Genomic DNA, 20,405 nt, shown 5'->3' on the forward strand with positions numbered 1-20,405 from the left:
TCAAGACAAGAACAACTAGAAAGGAGTTGGTTATCTCCAAAACGATCATGCCCCCTTGGCACTAATGGGCACGTCTTGCCTGGCAGATCATATAGTACTCAGGGTCCACAGCTGGGTAAGACTGCTGACCCCCGCTCCCCTCCCTCTATCCCCCCATCCTATTCCCTCGTAACACCTTTCATAGTCCCTTCTGGCACTAAAATACCAGCCAGTGGGGAGGAAGCTTCCAGCTCAGTTCTGACTTGATTTGTCTGTAGCCTGTATCTATAGCGTGTGATATCTCCAGCAAGAGGGTCTTACCATCTTGGTTTGACTAAGAGCGATGACATTAACTGTTGTTGCTTTGGGATCATTGTGTGTGTGTGTGTGTGTGTGTGTGTGTGTGGTAGGGGGACACAACTAATCCCACACTGGGATTTTCATTTAAACATTTATGGCTTCTGGGAACTGCATTCTCCATCCATGCAGGATGCCTCTGCTCAAATTCTTTCTTTAAAAAAATTATTTTTTAGTTAGCATATAAAGTAATAGGTTCTCTATATGGCTTTAAAAAAATATATATCCTTAGTTTTGGTTGACCCTCCCTCTGGCCCCCACCTGTCCTCTATCCCGCACCCTGTTTTTCCCTATTATTCTCATCTTTACTTTCATAGCGCATGTTACCCCACCCCCACCCCGAGACCTTTCCCTTACACGCCCCCCCCCTATAGCTCCTGTCTCATTTCCTGATGTCTACAGACACTCACTTCAACATGAACACAGAAACCTAAAAATGTGAAGCTAGGACCCATATGAGAGTGAGCATATGGTGTTTGTCTTTCTGGGCCTGGGTTACCTCGGAGAGGACGCAGATATTCCACAGTACCCAATCACCTTGTAGCTAACTCTGTTCAAACATCAATGTGCATCTACATCACTGAGAACCTTTATTTTTCTCGGTACAATTAGAGAACCAAATTCATATTACTTAAGCTCATGGGGGATCAATTTATAAACCCAATCCCCACATTTGTTACTTTACCCTAGCTGAAAAACCATACCTGTTATTTAAATATGGTAGACTTCTCTCTCTCTCTCTCTCTCTCTCTCTCTCTCTCTCTCTCTCTCTCTCTCTCTCTCAGAAGATATTACTTTCACTCAGATTTTACAAAACAATATTGCACCAGAGTTGGCTTAATGAGCCTTGAACTAACTAGTATGAGAAAATTTGGGGTTCCTAAAGGATATTTGCATGAAGCCTGTATGACCTGGTAGTGGGTTTATTCACGAGATGCATCAGAGTAGATAGTGGTTGTGAACATAAGCTGTGGTGAGCGGACTACCTGGGCGGTGGCTCTGTTGTCTATGAGCTGCATGTGACCCTGGGAAAAGCGCCTCCTTGTGCTTCTGTTTCTCCTGGGTGATGAGGATATTATAGTTCCTACCCACTGTGAGTGGTACTCATGGGAAGTGTCCAGTACCCAGAAGACCACAGCCAGTATCAGTGACTCTCTAGGGATGGCTCTTTCTAGATCACAAACCTTAGTTCTCTGAACATCTCTGGCATGCATCCCTTGGTTTGATCTAGCACCTTTACCCTTTCTATTTCTGCCATGATGTGGATATGGCTTAGCCTCCGAAGGTTCACGTGCTGGAGGCTTGGCTCCCAGCATGGTGGTGTTGGGAGGTGGGACTTCTCACCATCAGCTGGAGGTCAAGGGGGATTCGCCCTGAGGGATGGATGGGTGCTGTCTCAGCTGACGCGGGGCAGGGTTGTTATAAAGTCATGACATCTACATGCTTGGCCTCTTCCACAGAGCCCAGTCCCCTTTCTGCTTCCCCATGTTGGGACACAGCCAGATGGCAGCATCATGCTCTTTGGACTTTCCAAATAACCCCCCTTTTTATTCCTTACCCAGCCTTGGGTATTCTTGTTTTAGCAATATGCAAGCACAGCGTCTTACGCCCTTTTAGAACAAGATCTTTCACTTTTCCACATGGAATTAAAATGCCTGGTGTCAGAAGTTGCCCATATCAGTTGGTGACGTTACACATGCCTCAGAGCCTGTCTTCACATGGCAGCTTATTGGTTCCCAGTTGCATTGCTTTTGGGAAGGCACAGTCCTGCTTTGGAAAGTACAGATTCACTTGACAACTCAGACGCCTGTGGAGTTGGGACACAAAGAGGCGTCTGAGAATAGTGGCAGCCACTGTGGCCCCCATAAAGATGTTTCAGGGAGCGATGGCCCACGCTTGTAACCCCAGCAGTCAGGAGGTGGGAGGATCCGAAGTTCAAAGGCAGCCTTGACAGAGCGAGTTTGAGGTCAGCCTGGGCTTGGGGCTACATGAGGGACTGACTGCCTTCATCAAAGCCCCCATCCCACCAACCCAAAAGCAAAGCAAAGCAAAACAAAAACAAAAACAAAACGAAGTAAAAAGCCAACCAAAACCAAGATATTCTAATTTATATTTTTAAAAAAAATGTGCGCTCACCAAACAGATCTGTGCGTCAATTTGGGGTTTGGTTTTTGGAGCCTGATGAACTCACAGATACATGCTTGCTGCCTTTGCTAAAATAGGGATTCAAGAGTTGAGCACAGGCCGGGCGGTGGTGGTGCACGCCTTTAATCCCAGCACTCAGGAGGCAGAGGCAGGCGGATCTCCGTGAGTTCGAGGCCAGCCTGGGCTACCAAGTGAGTTCCAGGAAAGGCGCAAAGCTACGCAGAGAAACCCTGTCTCAAAAAACCAAAAAAACCAAAAAAACCAAAAAAAAAAAAAAAAAAAGAATTGAGCACAGCATCCTTTCATCCCTCCTCTCCAGGTTCACCACAAATCTTAGAAAATCCTTCTTTCATTTTGTAACTATCTTTTGTCCCTTTGTCATTTTTAAGTCACGATATAAAAAGTCCAAATTGTGAGTAGGAGTCTAGTCATCTTTATTTTACATCTAGTATCCTCCTATGAGTGAGTACATACCATGTTTGTCTTTCTGAGTCTGGGTTACCTCACTCAGGATGATTTTTTTCTAGATCCATCCATTTGCCTGCAAACCGTATGATGTCATTGTTTTTCTCTGCTGAGTAGTACTCCATTGTGTATATGTACCACATTTTATTTATCCATTCTTCAGTTGAAGGGCATCTAGGTTGTTTCCAGGTTTTGGTTATTACAAACAATGCTGATATGAACATAGCTGAGCAAGTGTCCTTGTGCTTTGATTGAGCATTCCTTGGGTATATGCCCAAGAGTGGTATAGCTGGGTCTTGGGGGAGATTGATTCCCAATTTTCTAAGAAAGCGCCTTATTGATTTCCAAAGTGGTTGTACAAGCTTGCATTCTGGATGCAGAGATCCATGGCCAGGCCCCAAGTGGAGCTCCAGGAGTCCAATTGGCGAGAAAGAGGAGGGTTTGTATGAGCGAGAATTGTTGAGACCAAGGTTGGATAAAGCACAGGGACAAATAGCCAAACGAATGGAAACACATGAACTATGAACCAATAGCTGAGGAGCCCCCAACTGGATCAGGCCCTCTGGATAAGTGAGACAGTTGATCAGCTTGAATTGTCTGGGAGACACCTAGGCAATGGGACCAGGTCCTGTACTCAGTGCATGAGTTGGCTGTTTGGAACCTGGGGCTTATACAGGGACACTTGGCTCAGCCTGGGAGGAGGGGACTGGACCTGCCTGGACTGAATCTACCAGGTTGAACTCAATCTCCAGGGGAGTCTTTGCCCTGGAGGAGATGGGAATGGGGGGCGGCCTGGAGGGAAGGTGGGGTGTGTGTGTGGGTGGGAGGGGGGAGAACAAGGGAATCCGTGGCTGATATGTAAGATTAAATTAAATTATAAAATAAAATAAAAAAAAGTCCAAATTGAAAAGCCGCCTCCGATCACTGAGTTTCCCGTACAGGTGTGGGTGTGGGATTTCACTGTTGTCTTACACACCAGCAGCGTATCTCACTAGATGCTGGCGGCACAGGTTTTACTTCTGGGTGTTTGGCAGCTGGACATTTCGCTCATGATCTTCTCTGTATAGTGTTTTCCAAGTGTCCCTCGTGTTTAGAACCCTTGTGGACTTTCTCCCTGACTACCAGTCCCCGTCCCAAGCTCCCAGACACTCCCTAGCAGGAGGCCAGAGACACCCCTGGTGACCAGTGTACTGGGGCTGGCCTCGACTACGTTTTGTTACCCAGTAGCTAACTTCAAATGGTTGTGGCCACGGTAAGCTCCCTGTCCCACCAGCTCCCAGTCACTCTTCGCTCAGCGGTCGGCCTGTTTCCCTTTGGACCTCTGGTCCTGTGCGTCTCTAGACCCAGAACTGGCTGCGGGAGGCGTTTGTCTGGCCCCTGGACAAGTTTGCTTTCACAGGTTTGGCTGATGCCGCTTTGATTACTCTGGAATTTAGGCCAGACTTGTCAAGTGCCCACTTCATCTCCTCCCAGACCCACCCACCTCCACCCCACCCTGTCTTTACTTCTTTTTCCCTTCGGCCAGCCAGAAGGGCATGTTGGGGAAAGAGTAAAAAGATGGGTTAGTTGTAATGGGCAGCAGTTGGTGAGAGCTAACCACCCAGCAGGGGCCATGCCAGGTGCTTTCAAAGCAGTTCAGGAGGAAGGTACTATTAGGCTAATTTGGCAGAAACGATGGTTCTGAGCGGGGGTAGGGGTGGGGGTGGGGGGTGCGGGGGTAGGGGGGGCAGTAACTTGCCCAAGGTCATTTGGCCCTCAGTGTCATTGTTTGAGTCGGAACCTTTGACCTCTGGGGTCCACTAGGATGCACTGCCATCCACGGAGGCGGCTAAAACCCGATGAGGATGAAGGGTACCAGCCAAGTCCCGGCGGGCGGACGATGGCCAGAGGAAGCTGGCCTGCCTGACACTAAGACATCTCAGGGTGGAGAAAGGAGGAGGAGGAAGGCGGGCTTGATTAAAGGGGGGCACGGCGGGAGAGAAGTGGAGGTCCTGGGAGGGGGCGGGGCTGTGGGAGGTCCTGGGAGGGGGCGGGGCTGTGGCCAGGGCAGGGAGCCGCAGCAGGCGGGGTGGGCAGCGGAAAAGCGACTCCCTGTGGTTTCTCAGAGTGAATGGCGCTTTCTGACCTTTCCTGCGCCCTCCTCGGAGTGTGGCAAACCTTCCTGCTGCCCTGGAAAGGGCTCTCTGAGCACTGCTCGCTCTTCCCCGGCTGGAGTGTGTGCCCTGCAGACCCCACCCTGTGCTGCCTCCAGGGAACGGCCGTGGACCTCAGAGGAAAAGGGAAAACGCTTCAAGCATCGAGGGGTCAGCGCTGCCTGGGAATTCTGGTACCCCATGGTAACAGGCACTCTCCTGCCTCTTCCGCCGGCCTGGTCTTGACCGTGTGTCGCTCTTCTAGATGCCCAGCGGCCCACACGCAGTGGGCGGTGCCTGAGGCCAGGCTTCTAGTGACCCGAGAAAGGTAGAAAGTCCCCACCCAGCCCTGGTGGAAATGCGGCGACTTCTTCTCTCCCTCTGAACCGACTTTCCCTCGAACCCAGGTTCTTGTCCCGGAACATGGCCGGGGAGTGACCCTCCCGGCCTACCTCAGTCTCTTCGAGAATTCGTACTAGGAAAGTCTGGGCACTGTGATCTAGCTTCCTCTTCCCGTTCCTTGTGAAGCCCGTGGATGGAGCTGTTCCCCCCCCCACTCCACTTTCAACCCTCCCATTTTTAGGAGCAGGGCTAGCATACCTCCCACCCCGGCTTCCGGCTTGCTCTGGCCTGTTCACGAGCATCACCAGCTGTGTTTTCTGATTCCAGGGGCAGGTCCAGCACTCCCATTTCCCATGCCTGGAATGTTTTGTACCAGGAGTTTTATTTTAATGGAGTCTCTAATCATTCCATGCATGTGTTGAGGCTAGCCAGAGACAAATATAGACTTCAAAAAACACTCAGAGTTGATGTCTCTGTTTGACAAATCACTGAGCTCCCAAGAGTGCTCATTTGGGGGACACTTTCTGGGTCACATTAATGCCACCTTTTGGGTCTTACTGTAGGTGAGGTGTCACAGAAAACAAAATTCCACAGCAGGCAGCCTTGGTAGAGGGGGTGCAGGTGGAACACCAGCTGAATTTCACTTCCTGTTTCCACCTTCTCATAGACCCACTTTTCTCACTCACTGGATTTAACAGCAAATATGGTCCTAATTGAGAGCAACAGAATGGACAGGAAGACTTTGAAGCAAGGCCAAGCCTCCCCCATGAAGGATGAAGGCTGATCTGTCAGTCAAGTTAGAGGTGTACAAGAGAGATAAGAAAACATGGCCCCCACCTGTCTAAACCTTAGAAGATGTTCTGTTCTGTCTTGCCACAGAAACCTGCAGGCCACCCTCAGAGAGGCAGATCTTGTCCCTTTGGGGTCATAGGCTTCAGCAGAAAGTCTAAAATAAATCAAGTCATTATGCCCCTGTGATCTTCTGAGGCACGTGTTGAATAGGCACCATGTGTTGGATGTAGTGTCCTGTCAAATGGGAGATGCCTAAGTAGACTCTGCCCGCCCTCTGTCCACCGTCCAGGTCAGGGGGAGGGGCAGCGAGGCAGATGGGACACCATGCCAGAAGCTTATGGTGTGGCCAAGTGCAGTGTGGTGGAGCATCCAAAGCGGGTTCGGAGGACAGGGCACTAAGCTGAGTGTGGAAAGACGTCTTCCAAACGACTGCAAACCTCAACTCAAGGACTCAATGTTGTGTGGCTGGTGAGTCACCTTGTTCTTGTGCTGGATGTTCCTGCTGCTTCTCCCGTCATCTCTTTTGTGTCTCAGAGCATCACGTTTCTGCATTTCCATCTGACTGAAGTTTGCTTTTTAAACAATCTTGAATTTGGCAGGGAAGACAGTAGAGGAATATAGAGTTAAAAAATGGTGCATAAGAAGTAGGCCAAAGGTTACGACACATGTTTTGTCCGTTGGCATTCAGGGAGTAAAAGTCAAACATCATGTCACCCGTAAGGTAGTAAGAGAAGCCATGTTGGAACAGTTGTGCTTAAAGTGGAAGCGTATAATTTGGGGAGGAAGCTGAGGCATGATCCAGGATTAGCACTAAGGAATACAGAGGCTGGGGCTGGCGGTGTAGGCCAGCCATCCCAGCCGCGTGGGAGCCTGAGGCAGGAAGATGAAAAGTTCAAGGCACACCTGGACTACAGAGTGTATTCAAGGCCAGTCTGGGCAACTTAGTGAGCATGTCTTTCAAAATAAAAAGTAAAAAGAGGGCTGGGGGGTGTAGTCGTGATAGTGTATGCCCCTATCCTAGGACTCTCGAGGCAGAGGGAGGAAGATCAGGAGTTGAAGGCCAGCCTTGGTTACAGAGTGAGTTCGAAGCCAGCCTGGCTTGTGTGAGATCCTATTTCACCCCCACCCACAAAAGGGAGTGGGGCTGGAGATGGAGTTGAGTGGTTGAACTGAGCAAGTATGAAGCCCTATGTCCAATCCCCGGTACCGAGCAACAATAAGGACAGATTATGGGGTTAGAGAAAATGCCGTGAGCTAAGACACGTTGACTTGCTAACAGTGATGGAGTCTTTGGGTGATTTCAAGACTGAGCGTGAAGCATGTTGGTGACCAGGACTAGTGAGTAGGAAGCAGGTCAGGGCGATGTGTCTTTGGTAAGCTGTGGGACTTTGGAAGGGTGTGGAGCCAGCAAGTTTCCCTATGAAAGGAGGTGGAGCACTGATGGGCTAGAGAGATGGTCAGTCAGACGGCCAGACGGCATAGAGACCTTAAATCTGGAGCAACCAAGAGGCGATACACAGGGCGCTCATCTGATCAAGCTATGTGTTACTGTTTTCTATGTTTGTAGTTTATAATTCACTGGAAAAAAATCAGTTTTATATAACTTAATATGTAGACAGCCTTCAGAAGTGCATGTGTATGCAAAGCAAGCTACGTTTATGTGAGAAATCATGAATGTGTACGTTCAGTAGAGAAGGCATGATACCAGCAGCAGGCCAGCCACTCAAATAAACGATCAGTGCTTACGCCGTCGACGGAACGCCGCATCTCTGTGTCTTCTCTGGTGTTGAGAACAAAGGTGTTTGGGGGTGTTTGTCCCGAAGGACCCTGCTCTTGCCTTTCTTTGTTCTCAGGAGCCAGAAGATCATGTGAGGGTCCGAAGGGCTGTTAGTCCACCTGAGAAAAGAATAGCTCTAACTGCCAAGCTGCGTAAAGTTGGGTTCGGGAAACATTTTTTCCCTCAAGTCCAGTTCTATGATGGGCGCATGCACGTCCATGACCCAGCCACTGGTGCTTATTCTCAAGGAGTCCATGTCTGTCGGAGAACACCCTGTAGGTGGGAGGGTGCCTCTCTCATACCTGGTATCTCTGAGGGGTTCCATTCTGTGACTGTCTTCCAGTTCTGTTACCACTCACAGCAATCTGTAAGTCAGGTCTTGGGAGGCTACTGTTTCTCCGTCAGCCTCCCTAAGCCGAAGATGATGAATCGGATTCATTACAGTGCATTTGCTTTCTGTCCCATTGGTCAGGTTAGAAAGGCCATATGTGGATGCTTCCTTGTTTGGTGATGCGGAAAGTGGCCCCCAGGTTCCCTGGTGTGAGGACTTTTGTGTCCATCATGGGTTTATTTAGAAGGACTAAGGAGGAACTGCTAATGTCTTTGATAACATAAGTGTCCCAATCTGAGGAGTCTGTCCAGTGTCAGAAAGCTTTGGCAGGGTGTTCTTATGCTTGAGGATGCCCAATTCTCACGACTCAGGAAACCATATTAAATCTCTCAGGACAGGGCCGGACCTGAGTTTGGATCCCCAGGACTCGCAAAAGCCACGTGCAGTAGCACAAGGATCTGTAATCCCAGTGTGCCCGTGGCTGTGTGGGAGGCACCACAGGAGACTCCCCGGAAGTTCAAAGGCCAGCGTGGCCGCCTCACTTAGCAGCAGAGAGACCCGTGTGTCAAATGAGGAGGAAGATGAGGGCTGGCTTCTGAAGGTCGTCCTCTGACCCCCACATTTGTACATTTACACACACGTGCACACAGGCACACACACTCAAATAAAAATAAAATTAAAGATCCCCCAGGGCATTTCCATGCGTCTAGGCTTTATCAAGACCTGGCTCTGCTGATGTTGAATGAGAAAGAAGCCCTGTTGCAGGAGGATCACTTTCTGAACAGTCATGCACCCTGAAGTGTAGGTATTGAGGTAGTTCTGAGAGGAAGAACCTGATCTGCATCCTAAGAATGAAGAATTTAGGGCCTAGGTCTAGAGAAGTGATTCTCAACCCCTTTGGGGGGGGGGTCACATATCAGATGTTTACATTATGATTCATAACAGAAGCAAAATTACAGTTATGAAGTAACAGTGATATAATTCATTCTTGGGGATCCCCACAACATGAGGAACTTTGTTAAAGGGTCGCAGAATTAGGAAGGTTGAGAACCACTGGCCTAGAGTCTGAGAGAGGCTTCAGTTATCTGGTAGTTAAGGAGGGGCAATTTATAATAGCCAGGATATAGGATATACTGGTTGACTACTTCATGGGGAGGGTGCTCAGGGCAGGTGCTGCTATTGGGCATTTTTGATGACTTCATGGGGAGGGTGCTCAGGGCAAGTGCCATTATTGGCCATCTTTGATGACTTCATGGAGAGTGGGTGAGCTGGGCAGGTGCTGCTGTTATTGACTGACTTTGATGACATATAACCAGCAAAATTATTTCTGCAGAAGGTATTCTTCATCTCCTTGTTCTCTTCTAGAGTCACTGAGGGACCTGGAAAAAAAAATCAAAGACACAGTAATACTAGTACAGCTAATTTTTATTTTTATTGTGTCTACAAGAGAAACAATCCTATATTTGTTTGGTAGAGAAGGAAAATGAACCCTAGAGGGGTTGGCTTTGGTAGAGGAGTGACTCAGAGTCCGAGTCAAGGGCAGGCTGACTTCTGGACTCCTCTTCATCCTAAGTGTGTGTGCACATGTGCCTGAGAACCCCCAGGGCCCTGTTGGGAAGATTCTGAGTAACCCAAAGCCCTCCAAAGTGCTGCAGAGGGAGCGAAAGCACACTGTCCTTGGAGAAGGTTCTTAGTGTGGTTGACACTTCCATGGTGTTCTCCGAGAATCCAAAGAGTGCAGGACCAGAAAATCCAGGACCACCAAATACTGTTTGTGACTGTGGGTAGATGAGTAACTCCAAGTCAACCTTCTTTCATGACCTGGTAACTGAGGATGATAGTCCATCCTAGGTTGCTTCCCTTGGTAACTGAGGATGATAGTCCATCCTGGGTTGCTTCCCTTGGTAACTAAGGATGATAGTCCATCCTGGGTTGCTTCCTCTGGTAACTGAGGATGATAATCCATCCTAGGTTGCTTCCCTTGGTAACTAAGGATGATAGTCCATCTTGGGTTGCTTCCCTTGGTAACTAAGGATGATAGTCCATCCTGGGTTGCTTCCCTTGGTAACTGAGGATGATAGTCCATCCTGGGTTGCTTCCTCTGGTAACTAAGGATGATAGTCCATCCTGGGTTGCTTCCCTTGGTAACTGAGGATGATAGTTCATCCTGGGTTGCTTCCTCTGGTAACTGAGGATGATAGTCCATCCTGAATTGCTTCCCCAGGGTTCACTAAGAGTCAACTTGTAGCACGGCATAGAACAGTGCTCTGGTAACTTTCTGGAACATTGGGTAAATTATAGTTTTATCACTGCTGATCACAGATGTGTAATGCTTTGTTTATTTGCAAAGAAATAATGTTCACAAGTCAAATATTTAAAACCTACTGTGAGATAATGAAGGCTTTGGACAGGAAATAATGTGTGATTGCTTAAAACCAGCTTACTCCAGCAGTCCTGTCTTTGTTTATTGATGGCAAAGTCTTTTATTACTTACAAAAGGGATCTTATCTGCCTGTTTCCAAACTGCAACTGCTGAAATACAGTCAGAAGAAAGCAGGCAGAGAACATCCATAAAAATCGTTCACCCAGAAGTAATCAAGCTGGCATCCTGGTGTGCCACACGGATTTGATGCCTTCAGTCCAGACAACTGCATCATGAATTTTATTATTAGTATTACATATAAACTCTGTCTTTAAAATATTCACCTGGAGGGTGAAAAAAAGTCTTGTAAAGTACTAATCAGTGTAGTTCAAATAGTTTTCTGTGAGCCACAACAACCACAAAGGATTTAGTTTTTCATTTATTCAGAGAGAGGGAAAGAGGAGACGGAGAGGGAGAAAGGCCCCCAGCAGCTAAGACTGCCTGTTGTGTCCAGAGTAGATGGATCTGAGCATTGTTACTTCCTTTTATGACACGTGTGTCTCGGCATTTTCTAATGCTGTGCTGGTGGCTCTCTCTGCTGACGGCAGAGTTTAATTGGGTCTTAAAGTAGGAAGTCTACTGCCTGGAACGAGAGAGCAAGTTTTCTTCAGTCTCCTCGATGCCAGGCATTCTGTCTTGCTATATCCTCAGGATTAGGCACCATGCTTGGTATGCGGCAGGCCTTCCGTGAATGTATGGATTGAGTGAGAGGCTGCGCCATAATATGGCAACACCACAGTGTGTCCGTCTGTTGTTGGTGGATATTTGGATTACTTTCAGTTCTGATTGTCATAGGAAGGCTGTTGAACATGCCTTGCAGGTCTTTCTACGGACACAGATTTTTATTTCTTTTGGGAAATCCCAAGAAGTGAGTACCTAGATTGTATGGTACATGTGTATTTAACTCTTTCAGAAACTGTCAAGCTGTTTTTCAAGTGGTTACAGCAGTGTCTGTTCCTCTACATCATGTGATAGCAACACATGATTATCATCAGTCCTTTTAATATAAGCAATCTTAATAAATATTTAATATAATTTTAATCTTTCTAATAATGAATGATGTTGAACATTGTTTCACATGCTTATTTTCTCTATATATCTTTTTTGATGACGTCTGATCCGGTCTTCTGGCAAATTTTAATCATCATTAAGTTCCTCTTTAAAGGTCTGGTAGAATTCTGTTTGAATGTATCTGGTCCCAGGCTTTGCTTTGGATTTAAGGCCCACTTCATGAGATGAAACGCGTACCTAAAACTGCTAAAGTGGACAAGGACCTGAGACTTAGATACGACATGGGCCCTAAGGACCCGTTACTGTTATGCTGCTAAGGAACATAGCAATAAAATGACTCCTAATGACACATAGCTGTACCCAGAGACCAGTGCACTGCTCATCCCTGCAGTAGATGGTAGCTAACATGGAAACCCACAACCAGACGAGGTGCAGCGAGTGAGAGACTTCGAAGCTCCCAGACCTCAATGGAATGTCTCCATTGGAGACTCTATGACTGTGTCAGTCTGACGGGTTCTTACAGATCTGCTCAAGTTTATATTCTCTGGATTTAATTTGGACAGGTCATATGTGTCTAGGAATTTATCCATTTCTTCCAGATTTTACAGATCTTTTGAATACAGGTTTCTGTGCTATTCCCCCATGATCCTCTGGATTGGCATCCGTTGTCATGTTCATTCTTTCTAAATGCAGTGTTTTTAGTCCACGTATCTTCATTATATACCATATCAGGATTCATAAGGCTGACGCCCTGCCCTTTCATCTCTAAGTTTAATAGCTTGAATCTCCTCATTATCTTTTGGTTATTTTTGCTAAGGGTTTGTTGACTCTGTATCTTTTCCAAGAACTGATTCTTTATTTAACTGAGTCTTTATATTGTTCTTTGAGTCTCTAGTTCATTAATTTCTGCCTGATTAAGGATTTGGTTGAGTTTTCTCTCCTCTCTAAGGCTTCCAAGTGAATCACTAAGACATTTATTTACATCTCTGTGACGTAAGCACTTACAGCCGTAAACATTACCCTAAGTTGCTGTAGCTGTGTGAACATTTCCTTTGGTTGTACAAAGTTTTAATCTCCGTCTTCTTCAATGCACTGGCTATTCTACAGCGACCTCTCAACATTCTCATGTTGATTTCTATTTTTATCCCACTGTGATCTGATAAGCTACAAAAATGATTTGATTTATTTTGTATTTGTTAAGACTTGCTTTGTCTCTTAGAATGTAGTCTATTCTGGAGATGGCTCCGTGGGATGTGTATCCTGAGGCTGTTTAGTGAGGTCTTGTGTTTGTGAGATCGGTTTGGTCTGTGGGGCTGGCAAAATTACATTCGGAATATATTTGGGAATACCTAATAAAAGGGAATGTGTACACACCTCTGTATCCAGCACTTCCTTTCCTTGAGATCTACCCTAGTGGAGGCCTCACAAGCACGCACGGAGACATGTGTGAATGTGCGCACCACCGCACCGTTTATGAGGTGAAGAACTGAGACCCCCCCCCAGTTCCCCCTCTCTCCCATCTCCCACCCCCCGGTGTTTTCTGGGAATCTTGCTTCGCTGAGCTGCGGCTCTTTACCTCTAGAGGCATTTTTTTTTCCCCAAGAAGACTTCTGAAGCACACATAGACAAATGTTACCATGTTTGATTTTGCTGGTGGGCATATGTGTGTCTGTTACATAATATCCCTCGGTATTTATGAGGCGTTCAAGTGAAAAGTGAACACAGACGTTTTGAAAAGAAACTTGACATTTGTCTCCTTTCTCTTTTCCTCTTCTTTTTCCGCCAGCCTTCCCGTTCCTTACCTCAATACTCAGCTTCCTTCACATTTGTGCCTTTTTTTTTTCTTAAATATAAATCCAAGTCTTTTTTCTTCACACAATTTGAAATATCTCCCAGGTGCCTGTTGTGTATTCGGGCTTTCTTCAGACACTTGCTTGTCTCAGGCAATCTCTCCGCAGCAGGGAGTTAAGCTGCTTGGACCCAGGGTGTCAGTTACTCTCCAGCATCCTTGCTTTCGGGGGGAGTTAGGAGGACGGAAAAGGCAGCTCCACTCCTGTATTTCATGGGCTTTTTCCTGCTATTGCTCTGTTGTCTACACTGGCGTGCAAACTCGTCACATCTAGGGAGGAGTGTTTGTTGTACGACAGATATTTAGAGAGCAGAGAAGCTGGTGCACGTTTAGCCAAGGATTCCCAAGGCCCTCACTAGCTGTGCAGGTCTTCATCTTCAAGACAGGGGCTTGGGTAGCCCCTCCTCCTGCCTGGCTACACGGTGTTTTCGTCTGCCAGAATGGCCTTGCCATATCAAGCTCACTTTGCGTGTTCAGACTTCAGCTTCCCCCTTTTCTTTTATCCGCTGCTTCTGTGGTAAACAGACATCTCAGGAACTTCCTCTGCTGGCTGTCTGCACACTTAGCTCAGACCCAGCCGGCCCGGTGTGGCTCTGGCTATTCATAGACTGGAGGGTTCATCTGCTTCCCTTCTGGAGGAACTGGGTCTTTTCTCGTCCCATGTGTCGGGACCCACGTGCAAAGGGCAGCCTGGCGTTGGTGCTAATGGGTAATGGAGAAGGAGCTTCCTCTTTGCGATACAATGTTCAGGAGCCGATTCCAGATTCTTTCCGTGTATCCATGGGTGTTGTGAGGATCTGAGGGATGAACATTCACTTTGTCATGCTGAGGCCACTTTGACAAAAGATGAGATGGAAATGGCGAGAGTGTTCGTCTCAGCCACCGTGTCCAGCTGTTACTCTGTACCTGGCCTGGTGCTGTGTTCTACCTTTCCAGAATCCCCCGCCTCCCCCCCCCCCCAGCCATCCTATGAGGTATGCACTGGCCTTTATGGTTGATCAAAGTTCCCAGATAGGAGACTACAAAGGCCCTGGACAAGATGCATTTATTTATTTATTTATTTATTTATTTATTTATTTATTTATTTATTTATTTATTGTTTTCAAGAGATTCTTTTTCATGTCTTTTGAGAGCAACTGTCCCGATTTGTTCCTAATAGTTAGGGAGGAATTCCCTGTGACATCTGATAGTCTCCCCCAGCACTTGGCATCATGGTTGTCATGGTTACGCTGGCTGTTATCACTTATGCTCTAATGTCCTACACCAGGAAAGTGGTAACTGGACGACAAGGTTCTTTACTATGAGAGGACTGGGTTGGTTTAATTTTGTAGTCCTAACATCGTGTACAGCAGCGATTCCCAGCCCTCCTAACGCTGCGACCCCTTGATACGGTTCCTCATGTTGTGGTGACCCCCAGCTGTAAAACTATTTTCATTGCTACTTGGTAACTGTAACTTTGCTCCTGTTAGGAATTGTAATGTAAACATCTGATATGCAGGGTGTCTGATATGCCACCCTTGTGACAGGATCCTTTGACCTCCCCTCCCAAAGGGGTTGTGACCCACAGGTTGAGAACCACTGGTCTGCAGCATCTGGCATCTGATAGCTTCTAAGCAGATGTTTATTTTCAGGAAATATGGCTGACTGTTGTAAAACACACCACAGAGTCACTGTATGTATTTCCCTTACTTCTAATATTCTTTTTTCCCCTACTAGTTTCAGTATTCTTAGACAAAAATGTTAGATAATTTGCAGCATAATGGCACTACCTCCTATGTCTCAATCATTATGTATATTTATCCTTTTTCCTTAATCATACAGCCTTGCTCTGTTGCCAGGGCTGGTCTTGAAGTCCTGTGCTGAAATGATCTTCCGCCTCCCGCATGTTAGTACCACAGCTGTGCACTGCCACATCTGGCTTCCACATTTTGCTTTGTAAAACACAATGGCTTTCCTTTAGCATAGGCTCTGTCTTTTGTGTCTCAAGTTCAGACATTATCCTGATTCCTGTGTGGACTGCGTGTTATCTTCCGTTCTTGCTGGCTTTGTCTGCCATCTCCTGCTTGTGCTGAACTGTTTCCATGAGGGTTTTCTGTCTTAGACTCAGCAGTTCATCTTCAGTGGAGATTTCCTCTGTGGTCCCAGAGTCCCCTGGACAGAGAAAATATCTCTCGAGCAAAAGTTTAGGCTTTCTTTTTAGCAACATAGGGAAACCATTGATCGGGAACTACATTTTATATCTTTTTTTAATTTGAAAGTTCCTGTATTACATAGATAGTATAAATTCAAAATTCTAAACCACAGAGGGGAAATCCTGGGGATGCAGATCCGTAAAGGAGAGTCTCACCCCCTCACCAGGAGCCCGGAACAAGGTGCCCCCTGCCACCTGCCTGTGTGAAAGCTTGCCTTTCCTTCAAGCCAAACTTTCACTTGAAAGGCTGGGGCTTCTCTGAAGGTCTCGGTTCCCAGTTCCCGTTCTGCACTGCATCTCCCACAGCCAGGCCTGGGTTTGAAGGACCCGCTGCATCAACATCTCCTGCTGTGTCAGCACCTTCTGCTTCCTGCATTGCTTCCCAAGTGGCTCTCCACGCCTGGCCTCTTCCCATTCAGTCTATTGTAAACTCCATTTTGAGGATGTCTGCTGCACCTTTGATATGCTCCTCAAAACTCCCCCTTGGGATCTGTGGGAGGACTCTAGAGGAAATCTATCCTGGTTAGTTTTTTATTATCAACTCACCACAGCCTACTTCATCAGATTGACCTGTGGCCATGCTATGAGAGAGTGTTTTGATTGACGTGTGTTTGGGGAGCAAGCCCACTATGGGCAGTGTCGTTCTTAGGCAGGTAGATCTGGGTTGTCTAAGAAAGTTAGTTGAGCATGAGACAGTAGCAGCATTTCTTCATGCTTTCTGTTTGAGTTCCTGCTCTGACTTTCCTCGATGATGGATTGTGACCTGGAAGTATAAGCCCTATAAACCCCTTTCTCATCCACGTTGCTGTTGGTGGCAGTGTTTATCAGAGCAACAGAAAGTGAACTAGAACAAAAGGATTTAGACTGCCAAGGGACATTCTGAGATGATGTCCTTGCTTTCATTTTTTATTAAGAAAAATATTTCAGATTGGGATCATGACACCTAATTCTTCAACATCAATTTGCTGTGTTGGGCGAATCCTATAACCTGTGCAGTCTGCGGATTCCTTTTCTTTTAAATGAAGTTAATAAAAATTGAGAACACAGTTGTGTGTCTCCCTTGGTAGGGATGTTTTACAGTCAAGCAGTTTGGAAAAATTAAAATGAAAGCATGGTATAATTACTAAATGGGCTTGCCCCCTCTGACACTTTAGGGTAGCATTGTCCCAGAACTCCTTTCTAGTGGTGTCATGACTGGTGTCCCCTTTCCTCAATCTGTCCTCGCCTCCTATCATTGTGTCTCTGACACCATTGGTTTAACTTATGACAAAGTGATGTGCTGCAACCCTTGAGTTTCGGCTTCCTGAGCACAGTGATATTGTGACTCTGTCCCTCAGCCTTGCCGCATGGTCCTTGAACATTGCTTGTTCCCTTCTGGAGAACATGTGTTAGCAGCTTTGGTCAGCAATGAAGTTGCACTGTTTTGGGCTAAGGTCTTTCTAGCATTTACTGTGTTCTTTTGCTTTGGTGACCAGGTCTCCATTGCAGTTACATGTCTTACTCAAGCTACAGGAAACCTTTGAATGTATATTAACAGCAGCACTTGGATTCCTATTAAGAATTTTTACAGTCTGACCTCAGACTACCCACCTTCTTACTGTTATTGGAACTTTAGTTTGAACAAGCTGTGTCATATAAGGGACCACAGACTCAGCAAATCCAGCCATGTAATGATAGACCAACCAACTCTGCAAGGCGGGGAGAGAGTCTGGAATTTATTCTCTTTATATTTGCATCCAAGTTCTCCGCCAGAGCATTAACTTTGCTTCAGGTCAGATGAAGTCATCATTTGAGCTAGGATTATCATTGGTTCAATCACTTGGGCAAGGTTGAGTTTGTTCAACCAAGCCCTGAATCTAATTCAGTTCACAAAAGAGCATGCAAGTATATAATTTTTGTCCTAATACCCAAGAGAAAAAATTGAGCAGACAGAGTGAGGATTCAGAGAAAGTAGGAAGTTAAGATAACAAATATTTGCAGGGGGAAATCAGTGGAAGAAAGAAACGATTTGTGTCTTCGATGGTTTTGTAGTTTACTGCCTAGAAGAATATGCGTGATTCTTAAATTAGCATGTAGATTTTCAGACGACTCTCCTTTATTTTCAAAGCTAGGTCATGCAGGGCTCACCGTGGTCTCTGACTGAATTCTCCAACCTACACCATGGTTTGGAGTTGCAGACTTCTCTGTTCTCGGTTCTCGGTAGCATTGCCTGCACACACATGTGTAAATTTCCATTTAATTCACGCTCCTCCCTTTGTTCACTTAACGTCAGTCCATAAAACCAATTGCTAGGTCTTCCGACAGCTAAAGTGGTTTGAAGATCAGGCCCTGTCACGTCCCCTGCCTGCCGTCTGTCTCAGACGTGAACTGCACAAAGCAATAGTCTAAAAGAGAAAGGGAGGGCCTGGACTGTGAGAAAATATCTGTGAGAATAATACCCTTGGGCTAAGAAAGGGTTGTTAGGTTGATTATATAGTCAAGTGGGAACAGGATTGAGAGAATCAACACTGAGTCCCAAGAATCCCGAGTAATCATGGGAGGTTGTGGAAGAGGCCATGCTTATGGCCAAATTAATATACCTGATTCTCGTGTTATCATACACATTTTTAATCAGTGCAACTTTATTTTCAAAGCTGGGGTGCTGCAGCTCCAATAGTCACCATAGTCATGTACCTGGCCGAGCTTTCTGCCCTGTGCCGTTATTTGTAGTCACAGACTGCCAGCTTCACATACCTGTATCTGCACACTGGTGTTAGTGTCCTTGTGTGGAGTTCTTCCTGTGCATGGCCTCCTACTTGTTTGGGGCTTTATTTGCATTGTCTGGACTCCTCTTAGACCTGTAAGTAGACATTATCTCCAGTTTATAGACTTATAAATGGGGAGGCTGTATTTTTTACCATGCTGCTTCTTTACGTGTATTAAATCCCTTGCCAAGGACATCAGCTAGAGACCGCCAGCTGACGGTCCAGCCTCGACTCTGTTATGTATCCGTAGGATCTTGGGCACATTTCCCATCTGTTTGAGCCAGTTTTCTCCTGTGATGTTCCCGAGCTACAGATGTAGTATCTGTGTTGCAGTTGAACCCATTGGGGCTGGCTCCTCACAGTCCATTGATGGTCTTTGCATCGGCGTTCAGCTGTGGTGTCCTGTAATGGTCTCAGTTTGCTGTCAAGAGAAGCCTCTTTGATTAGAGGTGGTAGCTACACTTACCTGTGGGTGTAAGGATAAGATTTAGAATGTAGCTACAAAATTGTGCTCGTCTAGCAATGAGGTGGAAGTAGATTGTCTTCTGAGATCCAGGAACTCAACAGCCCTGGGGAGGTTGGCTAGGTTTCCAGGACCAGGCATAGTTCTTCTCTTGTTGATTGGCCTGAAGTCCATTTAAACAGCTGTTGGTTTGCACCAATAGGTGAGTGCCACTGTTGTACCTTGAGGGATAGCTTGTCATTCTGGCCATTGGTAGGGTTTCTAGGTGTCACAGCTGAGTAGCTCATTTTGCCTTTCTTCTCTGGAAGCTTACATAGTACCTTTTGGTAGTACGGAAGCTAGTCTGTAGGAAGGAGACTTTCAGGTTAGCTCTGGCTCAAATAGTCCGTGTCTTGTGTCCTAAGTGTGCCCCAAGTGCATAATGTCTTCAGCAATAGGGTCATTCCTTAATCCTTTGAGAGGACGCAAGGGCAGCAGCCATAGCCTATATGTTTTGGAGAGTCATTTGTACAACCTACCAACAACTTGAAAAGAGGTTTCTCATGACTGGTACTGGGGTTTTTGTCAAACTCACATGCATAAGTTGGCCCTCAAGCCTTACTCTATAAAGTGCAAACCTTGGTGTGAGTGAAGCATCCTGACATCTAGCTGCCACTGACTGATGTATACCTTGATATTGTTTATTTTAGGATTCTGAGAAACGAACCCCGCTCCATGTGGCTGCATTCCTGGGAGATGCAGAGATCATCGAACTCCTGATTTTGTCAGGTAAGTAACTCCTGTATTCAAAAGCCAACTCTCATGGAGGCTTAAAAGACCGATTTACTAGACGGCAACTGCAATGAACAGAACAGAATCACTTTGCTTTGCTCATCAAAGTTTATTTGGTCAGCAATTGATCTGTACATGAAATACAATAAAAGAAATTGTTGTTGGCAATGATTCTTGAATAAGTGAATATTACCTTGAATGTCTGATTCCTATCTGTCCTGTCAGACTTGGCATTATAGACAAATTTAGTACATTTGGATATCTTGATATTTTTTAATTGTAAGAAAAGAAAACCAGTTAAAGTCTACATGAACACACACACACACACACACACACACACACACACACACACACACACATATATTGTATGAGTTTATACATAATGTATAGCACAAAGTATGCATATAAGGGGACATACATCATATATTTAAATTGTACTACAAAATAATACTTGTTTCCTTATCTGCAACGATGACTTTAATAACAGTGTGAAAACAGATGGAAGGGGCCATGCCAGGTTCTAAATAGAGGTTTTCTCTGAGTAGGCAGGTAGAGTGTTGAAATATCTTCATGGAAAGGCATAAAATGGACTACTACAACTCTATAAGATATTTTATATTTTCAAAAATTGGGT

At 46.1% G+C, this 20,405-nt stretch overlaps 1 protein-coding gene across 2 annotated transcripts in view; it reads left to right on the top strand.

Annotated features, from left to right (window-relative positions):
- Positions 1–20,405, top strand: part of Ankrd44 (ankyrin repeat domain 44) — a 276,558-nt gene that overhangs the window by 121,665 nt on the left and 134,488 nt on the right. For both annotated transcript variants that reach the window (XM_015993765.3, XM_006974874.4), the window contains exon 3: positions 19,690–19,768. In XM_015993765.3, the coding sequence (XP_015849251.3) occupies positions 19,690–19,768 (79 nt within the window). The remainder of the gene's footprint in view (positions 1–19,689; positions 19,769–20,405) is intronic.

Source organism: Peromyscus maniculatus, chromosome 13 (genome assembly GCF_049852395.1).
Source record: "Peromyscus maniculatus bairdii isolate BWxNUB_F1_BW_parent chromosome 13, HU_Pman_BW_mat_3.1, whole genome shotgun sequence".
NCBI lineage: Eukaryota > Metazoa > Chordata > Mammalia > Rodentia > Cricetidae > Peromyscus > Peromyscus maniculatus.